Source organism: Propithecus coquereli, unplaced genomic scaffold (assembly GCF_000956105.1).
Source record: "Propithecus coquereli isolate 6110/MARCELLA unplaced genomic scaffold, Pcoq_1.0 Scaffold235, whole genome shotgun sequence".
Taxonomy (NCBI): Eukaryota; Metazoa; Chordata; class Mammalia; order Primates; family Indriidae; genus Propithecus; species Propithecus coquereli.
In genome coordinates this window covers 6,557,333-6,578,338 of record NW_012147897.1, presented here as the reverse complement: position 1 = coordinate 6,578,338, position 21,006 = coordinate 6,557,333, and the positions used below count along the sequence as shown (strand labels likewise).

Genomic DNA, 21,006 nt, shown 5'->3' with positions numbered 1-21,006 from the left:
CTAGCTAGGGACAGAATACATAAGTAGCAAGGCTCTTAGTTGCTCCTTGAATCCCATCCCTGTTTTCCATGGCCCTTACTCTTTCTAAGGCACCTGCTCTTACCCGGCCTGGCCAGTCCTCCAGGTTGCTTATACCCCTCCACAGCTATGCTTGGTCTTCCAGTGATCCTGGAGGATCCCTTTCTCCCTCCCCTCCCATCCTTTTCCTTTTTCCTTCCTTCCTCCTTGATTGCAGATTTTTTAATGTTAAGCAAAAATAGATACAGGTAATAAAGGAATTTTCATTGTATTACTTCTTAAAAGTTGTGGTAAAATCCTGTAACATAAAATTCACCATTCAAATCATTTCAGTAGCATTTCGTACATTTTCAGGTTTGCGCAACTATCACCACTATCTAGGTCCAGAACATTTTTATCACTGCAAAAGGAAACCCCATACTCATTAAGCAGTTGCTCCCCATTCCTCTCTCCCCTTAGCAACTAGTGACTGCCAATCTTCTTTCTGTTTTTGTAGATTTACTTATTTCATATAAACTAAATCATACAGTGTGTGGCCTTTTGTGTCTGGCTACTTTCACTTAGCATAATGTTTTCAAGGTTCATCAGTGTTGCAGCACGTATCAGCACTTCATTCCTTTTACTGGCTGAATAATATTGTATGAATATATCACTTATCCATTCATCACTTGACAGGCATTTGGATTGTTTCCCCCTTTGGGTTATAGTGAATAGTGCTGCTATGAAAATGAATTTACAAGTTTTTGTTTGAGTACTAGTTTTTAGTTCTTTTGAGTATATACCTAGAAGTAGAATTGCTGGGTCATATGGTAATTCTATGTTTTCACGTTTTGAGGAACTACCAAATTTTCCCACAGTGGCTGCACCATTTTAATCCCTACCAGCAGTATATGAGGGTTCCAGTTTCTTCACATCTTCATCAATACTTGTTATTTTCCTTTTTTTTTAAAAAAAATTCTGGCCATCCTAATGGATTTGAAGTGGTGTCTTATTGTGGTTTTAATTTGTGTTTCCCTAATGACTAATGATGTTGAACATATGCTTTTTGGCCATTTGTATATCTTCACTGGAAAACTGTCTATTCAACTTTTCCCATTTTTTGATTGGGTTGTTTGTCTTTTTGTTATTATAAGAATTTTTTCATATATTCTGGGTACTATACCCTTATCAAATACAGCAAGTGTTTTCTCTCATACTATGGGTTGTCTTTTCACTTTTTTGATAGTGTCCTTTGAAGCACAAAAATTCTGAGTTTTGATGAAGTTCAGTTTATTTTTTGTTGTTGTTTTTACTTTTGGCGTCATGTCTAAGAAACCATTGCCAAATCCAGGATCACGAAGATTTACTCAACCTTAATGGTTGAAAATATTTTTTATAAGAGCTTTATAATTTCAGCTCTTCCATTTATGTCTGTGATCCATTTTGAGTTAACTTTTGTGTATCGTGTGAGTAAGGATCTACCTTTACTCTTTTTCGTGAAGATATCCAGTTGTCCCAGCACCATTTGTTGAAGAAAGTATTCTTCCCCCATTGAATGGTCTTGGCATCCTTATCAAAAATCAGTTGGCTAGGCTGGGCGCGGTGGCTCACGTCTGTAATCCTAGCACTCTGGGAGGCCGAGGTGGGCAGATCGTTTGAGCTCAGGAGTTTGAAACCAGCCTGAGCAGGAGCGAGACCCCGTCTCTACTAAAAATAGAAAGAAATTAATCAGACAACTAAAAATACATAGAAAAAAAATTAGCCAGGCATGGTGGCGCATGCCTGTAATCCTGGCTACTCGGAAGGCTGAGGCAGAAGGATCGCTTGAGCCCAGGAGTTTGAGGTTGCTGTGAGCTAGGCTGACACCACGGCACTCACTGTAGCTCGGGGAAAAGAGTGAGACTCTGTCTCAAAAAAAAAAAAAAATCAGTTGGCTATAGATACATGGGTTTATTTCTGGGCTCTCAGTTATATTCTATTAATCTATATATCTGTCCTTATGCCAGTATCAGCCTGTTTGATTGAAGTTTTGTGCTAAGTTTTGCAATCAGGAAGTTTGAGTCCTCCACTTTTATTCTTCTTTTTCAAGACTGTTTTGGCTATTTGAGATGCCTTGCAATTCTATATGAAGTTAGGATCAGCTTTTCCATTTCTGCAGAAAAAACTATTGGAATTTTGACAGGGATTGCATCAAATATGTAGATCACTTTGGGTAGTATTGACATCTTAAAAATGTTAAATTTTCCAGTCCTTGAACATGGGATGCCTTTCCATTTATTTAGGTCATCTTTAACTTTTTTCAGCATTGTTTTGTAGTCTTCAGTGTATAAGTCTTTTACTTCCTTGGTTGAATTTATTCCTAAGTATTTTATTATTTTTGTTAATGTTATTGCAAGTGGAATTGTCTTCTGAATTTTCTTTTTGGATTGTTCATTGTTAGTATATTTTGGCATATAGATCCTGATTTTTGTGTGTTGATCATGTATCCTACAACTTTCCTGAATTTTTTATTAGCTTTAATAGTTTTTTTGTGGATTCTTTAGGATTTTTTTTATATATAAGATTGTATCGCCTATAAGTAGAGATAGTTTTACTTCTTCATTTCCATACTGGATGCCTTTTATTTCTTTTTCTTGCCTAATTGCCCTGACTAGAACCTACAGTATGATGTTGAATCATTTTGGTGAGTGTGGACTTTCTTGTTTTGTTCCTAATGTTATGGAGGAAGCCACTGGTATTACAATAATTGATTTTTTTTTTTTTTTGAGGCAAGGTCGGTCTTTGTCACCTGGGCTGGAGTGCAGTGGTGTCACCATAGCAACCTCAAGCTCCTGGGCTCAAGCAATCCTCCTGCCTCAGCCTTCCCAGTAGCTGGCACTCCACGGGCACGCCACCATACCCAGCTAATTTTTCTATTTTTTGTAGAGAGGGGATCTTTCTCTTGCTCTTGCTCAGGCTGGTCTCAAACTCTGGACCTCAAGTGGTGATCCTTCTGCCTCAGCCTCCCAGAGTGCTAGGATTACAGGCATGAGCCAACACGCCCAGCCCAATAATTGATTTTTTGATGTTGACTAACCTTGCATTCTTGGGATGAATCCCACTTGGTAATGGTATATAATCTTTTTAAAAAAATACGTTTCTGGATTTGATTTGCTAGTGTTTTGTTGAGAAGTTTCGTGTCCATATTCACAAGATATATTGGTCTGTAGTTCTATTTCTTGTGATGTCTTTGATATGGTATCAGGGTAATAACTATCATCACAGGAAGTGTTGGAAAGTGTTTCCTCCTATTCTAATTTTTGAAAGAGATTGTGAAGAATTGGTATTAATTCTTCTTTAAATGTTTGGTAGATTTCACTAGTGAAGTCATCTGGGCCTGGGTTTAAGTTTTTGGGAAGTTTTAATAATCTCTTTACTTGTTATAGTTCTAATTCATAGATTTTCTATTTCTTCTTGATTCAGTTTATTTTGTGTCTTCTAGGATTTTTTCCATTTCAATTAATTTATCTGATTCCTTGCCATACAGTTGTTTATCATATTCTCTTACAATCTATTTTTTTTTTTTTTTTGGCAGGGTTGCTCTTTCATTCCTTTTAGTTACTTGAGTGTTCTTTTTTTCGTGGTAAGTCTAGCTAAACGTGTTTATGTTTTGTTCCTTTGTTCCACCTTTTGGTTTCATTGATTTTCTGAACTGCTTTTCTATGTTTCATTAATTTCTTTACTAATCATTATTATTTCCCTTATTTTGCATGCTTTTAGATTATCATTTACTTCTATTCTGGAAATTAATTTAAAAACTCATCCATTGATGCTCCCCACTGTATCCTGTCTTCTGATTGTACTTCTCTATTGTCACTTAAAGAGGAATTAATTGCAGGGGAATAGAAGGCAAATATATGTACTCAGTTCCTCTTCTTGAACCGAATCTCCATGATCTTTTGATTTTAACTTTTTTTTTTTTTAACTTTGTAGGTAACCTTTATTTTCCTGACTCAGCTTCCTCCTACATGCCTGAAATGTCTCCCTTTATGCTCTGAGGCTAAGTCAATCACTCTATTCTCTGTGGCCTTTAGTGTATAGACTTTCATTCTAGAAGTTATTACATTATATTGTACTCAATTGTTAATGTACATCTCTCCCACTATCTTTAAATCTTATCAAAGATAGGAGGTTTTCCTTATCCTTTTGCTTTTGATGCATAATCCAAGGCCTTGTATATACCAATGCTCAGGGAAGGTGTCCTGAATGAATAATTATTATTATTATATTGAAAGCTAACATTTAGTTTACTATGTTGCCAGAACTAAGTCCTTCACTTGTATTGATTCACTCATTAATCCCCACAGCTTGTTAAGAATTGAATATTTTTCCTTGTAAGAAGTGGTCCAAAGCCTGGAAGAAGTGGCAGTCAGTTTTGCAAGGTCTGGTGATACAGTGAATGACAGGGAGTTTCCAAGACCAGCTTCTATAGTTTCAGCAGTGTTGTTTCTGTGACATGTGGTTGAGATTTCTTGCAGGAGGATTAGCCTATCTCTATTTACCAATCTGGGCTGCTTAATAACAAGCATCTCATCATTTCATCCAGTTGGTTGCAGTAGACATCTGCTGTAATTGATTGACCGGATTTCGTGAAGCTGAAGTAGATAATACCAGTGCTGGACCACCAAACAGACACCATTAGCTTTTTTTGATGACTATTCGGTTTTGGACTGTGTTTTGGCACTTCATCTTTATCCAACCATTGTGCTGAACACTTACAATTGTCAAAAGAATCCCGTTTTCATTGCATGTAACAATATAGTGTAGAAATGGTTTGCCTTTATGTTGTGAAAGCAAAGAAAGGCAAGCTTGGAGGTGATTTCTTTTCTGATGCTGGTTTAGTTTGTGTGGAACCCATCTATCCAGCTTCTTTACCTTGCTGATTTGTTTCTAATGGTCCAATATTGTTGGAATAGTAATGTGAAACCTTGCTGCTAATTCACGAGTAGATTGAGATGGATTTGCTTCCACTACAGCTTTCAGCTCATCATTATCCACTGTGGTCTTAGGTCGCCCACATGGCTCATTTTCAAGATTAAAATCACCAGAATGGAACTTCTCAAACCATGGACTACTGTGTATTCATTAGCCACATCCTTCCCAAACACTTTGTTGATATTTCTAGCTGTCTGCGCTGCATTGGTTCCACGATGGAACTCGTGTTTGAAAACAACATGAACGTTTGTTTGACTTATCCATGGTCTCACAAAAATTGCTATAAAAAAATTTTGAAAGATAATCACAAGCCAAAATGTGTGTTTGAAAGACTGAAAATGTACCTTCACAATAAATATAAAAGAAGAAGTGTCTAAGTGAAATGTAGGAGATACCAACTGTCAAACTTTGTACTTAAGGAAATCGGACACTTCATACTTAATAACCTAATTGCTGGTAGTGGTAACTTATTGTGGTGTTAGTTGGTAATTTTCTAATGATTAATGATGTTGAGTGTCTTTTCATGTGTTTGACATCCACAGATATTCTGTAGTGAAGTATCCTTTCAAATCTTTTTGCCTATTTTTTATATTGGGTTATTTATTTTATTGAGTTTCGAGATTTCTTTGTATATTTTGGATATAAGTCGTTTTTCAGATAACTGTTTTGCAAATGTTTTATCCCAGTCTGTCGCTTGCCTTTTCATTTCTTGAGAGTGTCTTTTGAAAAGCGGAAGTTACTAATATTGATGAAGTCTAATTTGTCGGTTTCTTTTATGAATCATGCTTTTTGATGTTATACCTAACAAATCTTTGCGTAAACCAGGGAGACAGATTTCTCCTATGTTTTCTTCTGTAAGTTTTAAAACTTTAGGTTTTACATTTAGGTCTGTGATCCACTTAGTTTTTGCAAAGAATGCGAAGTTGTAAATTGAGGTTCATTTGTTTGCAGATGAATATTCAGTCGTTCCAGAACCATTTATCAGAAAAAACTATGCTTTCCCTATTGAATTACCTCCATACTTTTGTCAAAAATCAATTGACCATATATGTATGAGCATTTTTCTGGAGCCTATATTCTATTCCATGATCTCTATGTCCTTTTGCCAGTTCCACACTGTCTTGATAATTGTACCTTTGTATTAAGTCTTGAACTCAGGTAGCTTGAATCCTCCAAATACGTTGTTTTGCAGAATCATCTTGGCTATTTTATTTCCTTTGCCTTTCCATATACATCTTAGAGTCAGCATATTGATTTCTACAAAAAAAGTCCTCATAGATTTTGATTGGAGTTGTGTTGAACCTATAGATCTGTTTGGGGGAGAATTGAGGTCATAACAATGTTGAGTCTTCTAACCTAAGAATATAGCATAATCTCTCCATTTACTTGAGTCTTTGTTGATTTCTTTTTATCAGTGTTTCGAAGTTTTCATCGTACAGATCCTGCACATTTTTTTAAAGATTTACACCTAAGTATGTGTTTGTTGCTATTGTAAATCATCATTTAATTTTTAAATAAATGTTTATCTTGGAATAATTTTAGATTTATAAAAATGTTACAAAGGTTCTTGTATACTTCTTACTCAATTTCAGTTTCCCCTAATGCTATCATTTTATATTACCATGGTTCATTTGTTAAAACTAAGAAAATAATATTAGTACATTACTGTTATTAATAAATAAGCTCCAGATGTTATTCAGAGTTTGCCAGTTTTCCCATTAATGTTATTTTTCTGTTCTGTTATGTAAATGGTGATTTAAAAATTTTAGCTTCCAGTTGTTCATTTCTAATATATAAAAATTTTTTATTTTTTCATATGGTCCTACCTTGCCAAACTCACTGATATGTGAATTCTAAGAGTTTTTTGTAGATTTTTTGGGATTTTCTACAGAGATAATCATGTTGCTTCAAATAGAGTTTTACTTCTTCCTTTCAATTCTTTTTTTTTTTTAAAAACAATTTTATTAAGGTATAATTTATAACCATAAAATTTACTCATCTTTAGTGTACAGCTCAATTTATTTTAGTGCATTTATATATTTATACATTTAAACCATGACCATATTCTTGTTTTAGTATAGTTTTAGGAGGATCGCCTGAGCCCAGGAGTTTGAGGTTGCAGTGAGCTATGATGATGCCACTGCACTCTAGCCAGGGTGACAGAGCAAGACTCTGTTTCAAAAAAAAAAGGCAGGAAAAAAGTGCCTAAAAAGTTACTAAAATATAAAGCTTTTTACTTTCTTTTGCAGTTCTGTCCCGGAACTGGTGTTTTGTTTTTTTTTTTAAATTTATTCAGTATATTATGGGGGTACAAACATTTTGGTTACATGTAATGAGTTTGCCCCGCCTAACCCAGGGCTACAAGTGTGTCTCTCCCCCATACAGTACATTCTGCTTCCATTAGTTGTGGATTTACCTCCCCTCCCCTCCCTGCCCCCTGCACCGTCACCCAATGAGTATTACTACCATGTGAATACCTTCGTGTTGGTCAGTTAGTACCAATTTGATGGTTAGTACATGTGGTGCATGTTTTTCCATCCTTGTGATACTTTATTTTGAAGGATGGGCTCAAACTCTATCCAGGATAATATAAGAGGTGCTAGATCACCATTGTTTTTTGTAGTTAAGTAGCATTCCATGGTATACATATAGTACATTTTATTAATACACTCATGTATTGATGGGCGCTTGGGTTGTTTCCACATTTTTGCTATTGTGAATTGTGCTGCTATAAACATTCGAGTGCAGATGTCTTTATTATAACATGTCTTTTTTTCCTTTGGATAGATGCCTAGTAGTGGGTTTGCTGGATCAAATGGTATTTCTATTTTTAGCTCTTTGAGATATCTCCAAATTATTTTCCACAGGGTTGTACTAATTTGCAGTCCCACTAGCAGTGTAAGAGTGTTCCAATCTCTCCACATCCATGCCAGCATTTGTTGTTCTGGGACTTTTTGATAAGGGCTATTGTCACTGGAGTTAGGTGATATCTCATTGTGGTTTTGATTTGCATTTCCCTAATGATTAGAGATGTTGAGCACTTTTTTATATGTTTGCTGGCCATTAGTCTGTCTTTTGAAAAGTTTTGGTTCATGTCCTTTGCCCATTTATTGCTGGGGTTGTTTTTTTCTTGTTAATTTTCTTAAGTTCTATATAGATTCTTGTTATCAGCCCTTTATTGGATGTGTAGAAAGCAAATATTTTCTCCCATTCTGTAGGTTGTCTATTCACTCTATTGATTGTTTCTTTGGTTGTGCAGGAATTTTTTAATTTGATCAGGTCCCATTTATTTTTGTTGTTGCTGTGATTGTTTTTGGGGTCTTCTTCATAAATTCTTTCCTAGGCCAATGTCTAGAAGAGTTTTTCCTACATTTTCTTACAGAATTCTTATGGTTTCATGCCTTACACTTAAATATTTTATCCATCTTGAATTAAGTTTTGTGAGTGGTGAGAGATAGGGATCCTGTTTCATTCTTCTACATGTGGCTAACCCAATTTTCCCAGTACCATTTATTGAATAGGGCTTCCTTTCCCCAGTGTATGTTGTTGTCTGCTTTGTTGAAGATCAGATGGTCATAGCTATATACATTTATTTCTGGGTTCTCTATTCTGTTCCATTGGTCAGTTGGTCATAGCTATATAGTTTTATTTCTAGGTTCTCTATTCTCTTCCATTATTACTGCTTCAATGTCTCTATTTTTATATGGGTACCATGCTGTTTTGGTTACTATAGCCTTGTAGTATAATTTGAAGTCAGGTAATGTAATGCCTCCACATTTGTTCTTTGTGCTTAAGATTCCTTTGGCTATTTGTTCATTTTTGATTCCAAATAGAAGGTTAGGATTATGTTTCCTAGATCTGTGAAATATGATATTGGTATTTTGATAAGGATTACATTGAACCTGTAAATCACTTTGGGTAGTATGGACATTTTAACGATGCTGGTTCTGCCAATCCGTGAGCATGAATGTTTTTTCCATTTGTTTGTGTCCTCTGCAATTTCTTTCATCAGTGTTTCATAGTTCTCCTTGTAGGATCGTTCACCTCCTTGGTTAAATATATTCCTAGGTTTTCATTTTCTTTGTAGCTATTGTGAATAGTATTGAGTCATTGATTTAACTCTTAGATTGACTGTTAATTTGTATAGAGAAATTCCACTGATTTGTGTACATTGATTTTATACCCTGAGACTTTGCTTAATTTATTTATCAATTCTAGGAGTCTTTGGTGGAGTCTTTAGAGTTTTCTAGATACAAGAACATATTGTCAGCAAACAAGGGTAGTTTAACCTCCTCTTTCCTGATTTGGATACTCTTTATTTCTTTCTCTTGCCTGATTACTCTGGCTAGGACTTTTAATACTATGTTGAATAGAAGTGGTGAAGGTGGGCTCCCTTGTCATTTTCCAGTTCTTAGGGGGAATGCTTTCAGCATTTCCCCATTCGGTATGATGTTGGTTGTGGGTTTGTGAAATATGGCTTTTATAATTTTGAGGCATATTCCTTCTGTGCCTGGTTTGTTGAGGGTTTTTATTAATATCATGAAAGGGTGGTGGATTTTGTCAAATGTTTTTTCTGCATCTATGATCTTTGGTTTTGCTTCTGTTTATGTGATGAATCACCTTTATTGATTGACATATGTCAAAACATCCTTGCATCCCTGGGATGAAGCCCACTTGATCATGGTGAATTATCTTTTTGATGTGCTGTTGAATTTGGATTGCTAGTATTTTGTTGAGGAATTTCACATCTATATTCTTAAAAGATAATGGTTTTTAGTTTTCTTTTTTTGGTTGTGTCCTTTCCTAGCTTTGGTATCAAGGTGATACTGGCTTTGTATAGTAGAATGAGGTGTAGCAAGAATGTCTTCATTCTTGATGTTATGCAATAATTTCTGTAGGATAGGTACCAGTTCTGTTTTGTAGGTCTGGTAGAATTTGGCTTTGAATCCATCTGCTCTGGGCTTTTTTTTTGTTGTTGCTGGGAGATTTTTTATTACTGCTTCAGTTTCACTGCCTGTTATTGGTCTGTTCAGGATTTCTTTTTCTTCCTGATTCAGGCTTGGGAGCTTATGTATCTCTAGGAATTTATCCATTTCCTCTACATTTTCTAATTTTTTTCATAGACGTTTTCATGGTATTCATGGATGATATTTTGTATTTCTGTGCTGTCAGTTGTGATATCTCCTTTTTCATTTCTGATTGAGCTGATTCGAGTCCTTTCTTTTGTATTTCTGGTTAATCTGGCTAGTGGTCTATTGATTTTGTTTATCTTTTCAAAGAACCAACATTTTTTTCATTGATTCTTTGTATTTTTTTGGTTTCTGTTTTGTTTAGCTATGCTCTGTACTTTCTTATTTCTTTTTTTCTGCTTGCTTTGAGTTTGGTTTGTTCTTTTTCTAGTTCCTTGAGATGTGACCTTAAGTTGTTAATTTGTAGTCTTTCTGTCGTTTCAATATAGGCATTTAAGGCTATGAATTTTCCCCTTAGGACTGCTTCTTCTATATCCCATATATTTTGAAAGCTTGTGTCCCCTTTTTCATTCAGTTTGAGGATTCTTTTGATTTCCATCTTAATTTCACCATTGACCCAAGGATCATTCAGCAGGTTTGTGTAGATTAGAGTGATTCTCTTGGAATTGATTTCTAGTTTTATTCCACTGTGCTCTGAAAAGATACATGGTATGATTTTGATTTTTTTGAATTTGCTGAGACTTGTTTTGTGGCCCAAGATATGATCAATCTTGGAAAATATACCATGTGCTGATGAGTAGAATGTAGTTTTGAGGTAGAATGTTCTGTAAATGTCGGTTAACACCATTTGTTCTAGAGGTTCTGTTTAAGTCCAGTGTTTCTTTATGTATTTTCTGCTTTGATGATCTATCTAGTTCTGTTAGAGGGGTGTTGACATCCTCGACAATTAAGATGCCACTGTTTTTTCTTTTGATCTAGTTGAATTTGCTTTATGAATCTTAGAGTTCCTATGTTAGGTGTACACATAGTTAAGATTGTTATTTGCTCTGTTTACCATTATATAATGACCATCTTTGTCTCTTTTTTTAAACCATTGCAGATTTAAAGTCTATTTGATATGATTATGGGTATACCTACTAACTTTTGGTTTCTATTTGTGTGGAATATTTTTTTCCATCCTTTTGCTGTGAGTCCTTATGGTTTAGGTGTGTTTCTTGGAGACATCAAATAATTGGGTCATGTCTTCTCATCCATTATTCCAGTCTATGTCTTTTATATGGGGCATTCAGACTATTCATATTGAGTGTTAGTATTGATATGTGGGATGCTGTTCTGTTGATCATCTTGGATGATACCTTATTTTTTTTCCCTCTTATGCTATTGTTTTATAGGAGCTGTGAGCTTTAATTTTTGGATGTTTTTACACTGGTGGGTATGTATCGGGCTCCATGTGTAGTACACTTTTGAGGATTTCCCGTAGGGCAGATTCAGTAGTGACAAATTCCCTTAATGTTTACTTATCTGGAAAAGTCTTCATTTCTCCATAGTTTATGAAACTTAGTTTTGCAGGATACAAAATTCTTGGCTGGCAGTTGTTCTGTTTAAGAAGACTAAAATGGGGCCCCAATCCCTTCTGGCTTGTAAGGTCTCCATTGAGATGTCTGCTGTTAGCCCGATGGGTTTTCCTTTGTAGGTTAGTTATTGCTTTCATGTTGCAGCTTGTAGAATTTTCTCCTTCATTTTCACTCTGGTAAGGTTGATGTCTGTGTGTCTTGGAGATGTCCTATTTACTATGAATCTTTCCAGAGTTCGATGACCAACTTGTGTCTGGATATGTGATTCTCTGGCCATACCATGGTAGTCCTCTTCAATAATTCCCTTGACCGGGTAGTTGTTCCATGAATTTTGCTTTTTCTTCTTTTCCCTCTGGGATACCTATAATTTGTATGTTGGCTCGTTTCACATAGCCCCATATTTTTCTGAGTTATTGTTCATTCTTCTGTATTCTTTTTTTTGCATGTTTGACTGGGTTCAAAAGCCTCGTCTTCAAGCTCTGTGATTCTTTTTTTGGCTTGGTATAGCCTCTTTTGGAAGCTTTCTGCTGTCTTTGGTAACTCCCTAAATGACTTTTTCATTTCTTTAAGTTCTTTTATATCCTTTCTTATGTTGTCTAGCTCTTTAGCAAATTTTTCATATTTTTCATTCATGTCCTGAAATATTTTTTTAGTTTCTTTTTGTTGGATTTTAACTTTCTCTTCAATCCCATTCATCTTGTTTGCCATCCACATTCTGAATTCCATTTCTGACATTTTGACAGTTTCCTTTTGGTTGGTATCCTTTGCTGTGGATCCATTGTGATCCTTTGGCGGTGTTTAACTAATTTGTTATTTCATGTTGCCAGAATTATTTTGTGGGTTTCTTGTCATCTGGAACCTCTTCTCTCAACTCAGGGATAATAGGCATGTGGCACACCTGTTCTTTTCTGGGAACTCTCCTACTTAGAAGGGGGAGAGGTCGCTAGATAAGACCTTTTGTGTCCTACCCTGGAGGACTGACCTAGTAGGAGAAAGGTAAATGCACTGAATGCCTGTAACACAGTTGTTCTCCTGTGTTGTCCCATTCCCCTGTGGTTGTTACAGTCCAAGCTGGTGCTGGGGGATATTTGTTTGGATTGGTCCCCAGGCTACTGTTAGAAGCTGTTGCTGGGGGCTGTTCAAGTCCCTTTCTATGGAGGCAGGTGGCGTGATCTTGCCTGGCACCTAGGTGGGTCCTGGGACCTTGGCAGGTGCCTAGTTGTGTCATTGGACCACAGCTGGTGGTGGGGCTTGTCGTGTGACCTCCACGGGTGCCTGAGCACATTGTGGAACTGCAGCTGGCAGCTGAGTGGGTGACGGGACCTTGGCAGGTGCCCGCCCACATTGCGGGACCTTGGTGGTCACCTTGGTGCATCATGGGACTGCAGCTGGTGGCAAGGTGGGTCCTGGAAACTTCATGGGTGCCTGTGCAGGTCTCAGGACTTCGATGCGCACCTGGCAGGTCTAGGAGCCTTGGCCAGTGGTGGAGTGGCAGTGGCTGGGCCACCAGCATCTGGTGGTGCTGGGAAAGCATGCTGTACACCACTGGGGAGTTGTGGTGTCTGGGACTCTCCCTTTACCTAGGTCTGACTGTGGCAGCTGCTGCAGTGCTGCTCAGGTGGCAGTGGCGACACTATTGAGATAATGAGATGGTGGCAGCAGATGTTGAGGTCCTGTGGATGCCTGCTCTTCTAGGATCCCTGGGAGGCAGCTGGTTGGGGGATTGGCACGGCACCCAGTCACAGTGTGCATGAGACCACCTGCCCTCCCTGCCCCCTCTCTGGCCTGGCAGGGGTAGTGGGGAGGTGGCTGCAGTGATGCTCACCACTCTGCAGACTGGGTGTTCTGGGGCTGAGAGTGCAGAGTGGTGTCTGTTGCAGTGACCTGAGACCAGCAGCTGGCAGGACCCCACTGTGCCCACTCTCCAATGCAGTGCTGCTGTACAGTGTCCAAGCACATCCCTGATCCATTTGGAGGCCTGGTGTGATAGGGGAACAATCTCCAATCTTGGGTTGTAGTGTCTGCTGGGGGAGTGCAGAACCCCAGAGATCTCTCCCCTAACCCTTCCCCGTGTGTGGATGCTTCCCCTAGGTACCTTCTGATCTTGCTGAGCAGATCATCCTGCCTCTCTGTCTCCTGCTTGGGTGTCTGTATTCTTCTCTGTGATGATTCACAATGCTCTGTCCCAGTTGGTCCATCTGCAGGTGAACCTCTACCCGCAAACTTTGATCTCCTTGAGAGTGGGCGAGCATAGGCTGCTTCTAGTCCGCCATTTTGCACCCCTCCCACCTTCATAATATTTCTTGTAGTATAGGTCACCCTGGCGATGACTTCTTCCAGTTTTGAATATCTGAAAAATGTCGTCGTTTCACTCTCTTTTTTTAAAGTTTTTTTTTTTTTTTTTTGCTAAAAGTTAAATTCTCAGTTAAAATGTTTTGTTTTTCTTTCTTTAGTTCTTTAAAGCTGTTGCTCCACTGTCTTCTGGCTTTTATTGTTTTCAACAAAATATCATTCTTGTTGAAGGAATGTGAAGAAGTCATTTTTGGTTCTTCTGTATGTAATGTCTTTTTTCTTTGGCTGGTTTTGAGATTTTCTCTTTTCCTGTGCTTTTAAACAACTTAATTATGATGAATATTTTAGTTTCTGTATGTGTCTTTTCCTTGGGATTTGTTGTGCTCCTTGGGTCTGTGGGTTTATATAATAGCTTTGATTAAATTTGGAAAAATTTCAGTTGTTAATTCATCAAATATTTTCATCTCTTATTTTTTCTCTGCTTTCTTTCATGGACTCTAATCACCTTTAGATTAGACTGCTAATAGTTATTCTGGAGCATTCAGTTGCTCTCTTCAATTTTTTATTTTGTTTTTTTCACTCCCTCCCCTCCGTCTCTTCAATTTTTTAAATCCTCAAGTTCTCTAATCTTCCCTTCTGCAATGTCTAATTTTCTCTTAGTCCTAGAAGTATATTTTTCATTTCAGATATTGTATATTTCATCTCTAGAAGTTCAGTTTAGGTCTTTTAAAAATATTTTCCATGCTTTCCTTAATATGTTCATTTTTCTTTCATGAACATGTGGAATATACTTATAATAATGTTTTAAAGTTCTTACTAATTCAAATATTTAAGACATTTCTGGGTTTTTACTGCTTGATTAATTTTTTTCATCCATATGGGTTATGTTTTCTTTTTTGTATGTCTGCCAATTTTTGATTGGATGGTAGGCATTGCAAATTTTACTTTGTTGGCTGCTGCTCTATTTTTAAAAAATATTCTTGGGCTTTGTTTCAGAATATAGTAAAGATACTTGGAAACATTTTGATGCTTTCAAAGGTACCTGTAAGCTTCATTAGGCCAGACCATAGTAGCCTTTAATTTAGGCCTACTATTTCTCTATTGCTGAGGCAATGCTATTCTGAGTATGAACCTAATGCCCCTTGTATTATAAAGGTTTTTTTTTGCTCTGATTGATAGAAACCTTAACTGTTCTTAGACTTATCTGAGCCTTGGAGATTGTTCCATCACCTCCTTTTGTGTGGTTCTTTCCCTAGCCTTGGATAATTTCATGTGCATACGCCAGTCAGTATTCAACTGGAGACTTGGGGAAGATATATGAGGAACGCTTGCCTCCCCCACATTCCATTTCTGTCTGCTCAATTCAGGGAGACTGCTAGACTCCACCTTCATTCCTGGTATTTCATCCTGGAAATTCTATCCAGGTTATGAATGGGAAATTAATAATCATTTTTTTGTGTTTCCCTTCTCTCAGGGATTGCTAACCTGTACTGCCTCTTGTCCAGTGTCTGAAAACTGTTGTTTTATATTTTTCCCAGTTTTTTAGTCATTTAAGGTGGGAAGGTAACTATAATCCTTGTTACTCCATTTTGGTCAAAGTGGAAGTTCAGACCATGCGCTCTTAACTACAACAATAGAGTGACTTTTATGAAAAACCAAGTGGAACATGACAGAGTTTTCAGGAGCAGAGACCATTGCCTGGGATCAGGTCCTTGAAGATTATATTTGTTTGTGGTTTCTAAAGTAATTTGTTCTCCCCACCCCTAGATTCACACATTATCTCAAAATTCCTTTGGTATGAGAACAACTCTCTCCTACCACAGTGGGGTGAGAAAATGTAGTGACTGCTAGATATCCTCTTAATATCTGTCCCCCTCTTCTTTTTACTAGTAGGAAAACCCCTGTCAGTGGAATGTCATGTTCAACTTCTGTAAATAACCTTAAAATAAGGGGTTCCTTTCTTCATACCTTTGTCCTTTCTCCTAGCTGGAATTGGGGGGATGGTTATAGCTTGAGTAGACATTTTGGACTCTGAGAAAGAAGTCCTTTGCTGGGAATGGTGGAACAACAAGGCGGAATATGCCTGGGTTCTTAATGCCATTGTGAAACCACATACCACATATTTTGTTCTTTCTATCTCTGAAATTTTTTTGTAGGCAAAAATAAACATCTCATTTCAGCCATTGCTCTCCTGTGCGTACGCTCGCTCGCGCGCGCTCTCTCTCGCACGCACGCGCATTCTCTCTCTCTCTCTCATTTTAGAGATGAGGTCTCACTATTTTGCCCAGGCTGGTCTCGAACTCCTGGCCTCAAGGGATCCTCCTGCCTCGGTCTCCCAGAGCACTGGGATTGATTACAGGCATCAGCCACTGCACCCAGCTCCTGCCGTAGCTCTTTTGAATGTTCCATTGTTCATATTTGAAGCTAATCCTAACTAATTTGTATGAGAGAGGAGAGAAAGGAAAGGGGAAGCCAGCTGTGTGTCTGAGTTACATATTAGTCAAGGATTGTATTTTTCATATACCTCGCCCATGCCACTAACTTCTCAAGTTATTTTAAGAGCATTTGTATATATTACCTAATTTGATGCTTTCAGCATCTATTAATTGGTGAGGACAGGGAATATGTTCTCATTTTAGAGGTGAGAAAACTAAACCTAAAATGGTATAGTAAACGACAAGTTAGTGGGAAAAGTAGGATAAAGTTTCATTCTTCTACCCTGAATCCAGTATATTATCCTCAGTTATAAACAGTTTTTCCTGGTCATCTATCTCTGATAGAATTTTCTGTAGAATGGTGGGGTAGGGTACATTAAGGGGAGCTACATTAGATCCTGATCGTTTTATTTGTCCTTCCAGCGACAGGATGAATCATGCTTAAGACGACCAACAGGATTGAGCCCAAGAGGGAAAACATAGAACAACAAAAAAAGTTTAATCTGCAGACTGCACAAATCTTCAGCCACCGATGCTATGTCACCCTCCTTACTGGCTGCTACGGTTGTCAATGGAAGTTCAGACAGTGGAAAAAAACTAAAACTGGATCCTGTTGCTGCAGTCCGGTACAGAGAGATGAGAAGGAGCTGGACCACACTTTCTCATGTGGGGAACATGGGTTGGGCCCTGGACCCATAAGGGCTCATTGGAGTCTCCAGGACTGGGGATCCTAGGGCTCCAATTCTTCTGTGAAAGTAGTGCACCAGCGTTAAACTCACTGAAACGTGTACTTGCTTTCTTCATTTTCTTTCACTTTTATTCTTTCCTTTGCCTTACTACTCTTTATGCCATTCATTTATTCATTTTTTTACTTTTGCATTTGTTCATTCAGTGAACCTGGCAGAAAAAGTGAGGTTTGGGTGCACTTAGGTGTGTCTGTCTAGGGATTACAGAAATGTCTGAATCTTTAATTCTCTCTTCTCCATGAATTTCCCAACAGAGATATGCTCATGAAGGAAAAAAAAAACAAAAACAAATGGGAAACAAGGGGCTCCTTTATTATTAGTCAAGCCAGTTCTTGATTTTCCCTAATGAAGAGCTCTAGTAAGGCTGAGTGGTGGCATGTGGCCTTGCCTATTTGAGGGCCTCTTTCTTTCTCCAATCCCTATGTTGGCATGCTCTGGTGGGCTATATGGTATGAGAGATCAAATGGTGAGCACACTGAAATGAGAAGAGGAAGATCAAATCGTGTACCTTTACTTATTGGTAAACATGGTCCAGCTAGGGTCCAGGAATCGGGGCAATTGAATCACTAATTTCTTATACCTGAAGTGGGGAGCACAAGGAAAAGGGAGCCTTCCTTGGAGTAGGCAGGAATGTTCTTCTGTCTCCTGTATCTTCCTGTCCAGATATTTGGCATCTGTGCTACTCACTGGGGATAACAGAAGTACTTCAGGCATGGATCCTGCTCTCAAGGAATTCAATCTACTAGAGGGAAAGACAAGTGTACACACAAAATCTCAATATAGTGAGAGAAGTGCTATAATTGTGTGTATACATATGTGTGCAGGTACATTCCATGGAACATTTCCATGGAAAAAACTTCAAATTGGACTTGGTGTGTAATTCGCGCTCAATAAATGTTAGCTATTATTGAGTTGCTATTCTTGGAGTCATGGACTTGTGGAAGTGACATATTGAAATGGTGGTGCAGGAGATTCTGGGTGGAGGTAATAAGATGAGCAAAAGTTCAGAGATAGAGAAGCACAGTAGTATGTTTAGGGAAAAATGAATTCCCAGTGTTGAATTTAGGAACATGTAAGGGAATAAATAGAAGTAGGGCTAGAAAGGAATATTTGGATCAAATTATGAAGCATCTTTATGTCAAACTAAAATATTTGAACTTTATTCTATAAACAATGAGGAGACTTTGAAAATTTTTGAGCCAGCGTGGCAACAATGAGAATCAAAGAAAGGAAATGGATTTATTCAACAAAAAATGTACTGAACATTTAATATGTGCTGCAGTGACTGAGACAGCTCAGGCCTCTGGCACTCCTGAAGCTTACATTCTAGTGGGAGTGTGTTAGGAGATAACAAATGAAGAAAGACAACTTTGCGTAGTGATAAGAGATTTGAAGATAATAGAAAAATGTGTTAGAAACTGGGATGGAAGAGTGGTTAGAGAAGATCTCTTTGAAATTGTGTCATTCGATCTTTCTCCTAAATGAAGAGATAGAGGCAGTCCTGTGTATATCTGGGGGCAGAAGTATTCCGGGCAGAGGAGCCAGCAAGTACCAAGCTCCAGAGGTAGGATCGAATTTGACTGTGTTCGAGAAACAGAAAGAAGACCTAGTGTGGCTGGCATATGGAAATGGAGTCGGAGTGTTAGAAGGGCATGAGGTCAGGGATGTGCAAGGGTTGACCATGTAGGATCTTGTGGGCCATGAAAGGCAGTTTGGATGACATTCTAGTACAATAGGAAGCTCAGGGGATTTTGGACAGGACAATGACATCTGATATGTGTTTTTACAAGTCCACACAAGTTTCATGTAAAGTATGTGTATAAGACCTGCATCCAATCCTGTGCCCTTTATCCTCTTACACTCTGAGGGTGATAGTTTGCTACCTTGATAACCTGTAATGTATTTCTTCAGCTTTTTTGAATGCCCTTTCTATGTTTTCCATTTTATATTTTTATTCTTACTCCTCACAGTAACCTCAGAATTTAGACAGGGCAGGGATTCTTCTACCTAGTTTTAATAGATTAAAAATGGCACTCTAAAGAGGTAGAATTTCTTGTTTATGTATACAGAGGCCTTTAAGATTACAACTCTGATGGCAACCCAAACCTAATCCTTCTGGGAAGGGTTTGGCAACCTGTGATATGGCTGGTTTGTGATACAGTTTTCAGTGTGGGGGGTTGCCTTCAAGGCTCAGTTTCAGTACTTCCTCCATGAAGATATCCTCCATACTGGCTTTTGAGCTCACAGAGATCTTTGTTCCAGTCCTGTCTCTGCCACTTCTTGGCTGTGTGATGATGAGCTATTTACTTCACCTCTCTGAGCTTTCTTCTGCAAAATAAGGTTAACAATACCTAACTCATATGGCTATTATGACAAATCAAATGAAAGCAGCTTGTGAAGTCCCTACTATGGTACTGGCACAAAATATCTACTCAAAAAATTGTTTATTTCATAACTCTGATTCCCTCTTCCTTCCCCAGTTGGGTAGATAAATGACGAAATGAATTTATGAATGATGAATGAGTTAATTACTCAATGAATGAGTCACTGAGTAAACATTTGGTAGCTGCAGAAGTGAATGAATTCAACAGATGATTGTTGAGCGCCAGTTACATTCACTAAACTATGCTAGATTTTGGCAATACAGAGATGTATAAAAGAAGTTCCTTTTCCTCGAAAAAGAAGCTGTGTAGCATCAGATACAAACATAAACACATAACTACAGTTAAGTGTGATAAATGTTATAAATATGTATATACAAAATTTGGTAGAGGTAAAAAGAAGAGAGAGGTCACTCCAGCGTGGGGAGGGTAATAAATGGCACTGTAACTGTACTTACTTTTGACAAGTGTATACAGAAATTTCTGAGGTTCCATATATAAACAGAGCTAAGTTAGACTTCTTCTTTCTCTTCCCAGAGAGAGCAATTATTTTACCCATGCCTGCTAATTTCATTTATCTTGTCTGTGATTTTGCTGTTCGTGTGGATAGAAACCTCAAATGAATACTTTAACTTTGACTGGTGAGTTTCACTTTTTGTACTTTGATTTGTGTAAGGGCGTTTTGGTCTGATAGCCACCTGAATTCCACCTCAGGTTGAAAAGATCTGGTGGCATAGTAGAGAGAGTAGACAAAACTGGGCTTTCCACAACTTGCAGGTGAGAGGCCTGCCTCTGGGGCAGGGTCAGGATGCTTAGCACCCTAACCTTTTATAGTTCCCTTCCACCTGTGCTCACTCTCACACTTTGATGAGATCTGGCTTAGTGGGAAGTTTTCTCAGTACTTCAGTGTCCTCAGTCCTTTTGTACAAATAATGATTCCCTGGCATCTTGTTCTTCAGTCTCTTTGACTGGGTTACTGATGCCACTAGTTGGTGGTCAGGATCTCTGTCCTTTAACTCTACCCTCTCTGCTTCTCCTATAGCCTCTGCCTCCTCCTATTATTCTTAAGGGGCTTGTTAGGACTCTGAACACAGTGACAGGTATCCCTTCTCAGCACGCTTTCATGGCTAAACTCCTACTCCTGGACTGTTCCTGGTCTCTCTAGTTTTTCTGGCCTGATGCCTTCTAACCTTGCTGTAGATCTTACCCATTATTTGGTATTTGGGGGAGAAGGATGTGTTTGCAAATGAGGCTTTTTAAAAAAACATACAGTACAGTTATTTTTTCCTTTATAGAAGTAAAACATAGCTTGTTATTTTAAATGTAAAAAATTAGAAAATACAATATCTGCTTAGTCTCATTCTTTTTTTTAAACCGCTAGACCAGGGATTAGTCTCATTCTTGAGTGACAGTCACTTGGTATATATTTCCCAACTTCTTTTTCTATGCTTATTTTTATATTATTATGCTCATACTGTATATATAATTTTGCTTTCCCTTTTCACCTAAAATAATTATGAACATTTTAACCAATTTTTAAAACTCCTAATGAACATCATTTAAAATGGTTTCAAAATATTTCATGTGAAGGTACTATAAAAAACTTAGCCATTTTTTATTGTTAGGCATTATAACTG

The 21,006-nt window shown here is 37.8% G+C and overlaps 1 protein-coding gene across 1 annotated transcript in view; it reads left to right on the top strand.

The window, feature by feature from the left end:
- Positions 1 to 16,679: 16,679 nt before the first annotated feature.
- GDPD4 (glycerophosphodiester phosphodiesterase domain containing 4) overlaps positions 16,680 to 21,006 on the top strand; it is an 85,076-nt gene continuing 80,749 nt past the window's right edge. Inside the window, exons 1-2 of the mRNA XM_012645580.1 lie at positions 16,680 to 16,868; positions 19,907 to 20,010. Of these exons, the coding sequence (XP_012501034.1) occupies positions 16,680 to 16,868; positions 19,907 to 20,010 (293 nt within the window). The remainder of the gene's footprint in view (positions 16,869 to 19,906; positions 20,011 to 21,006) is intronic.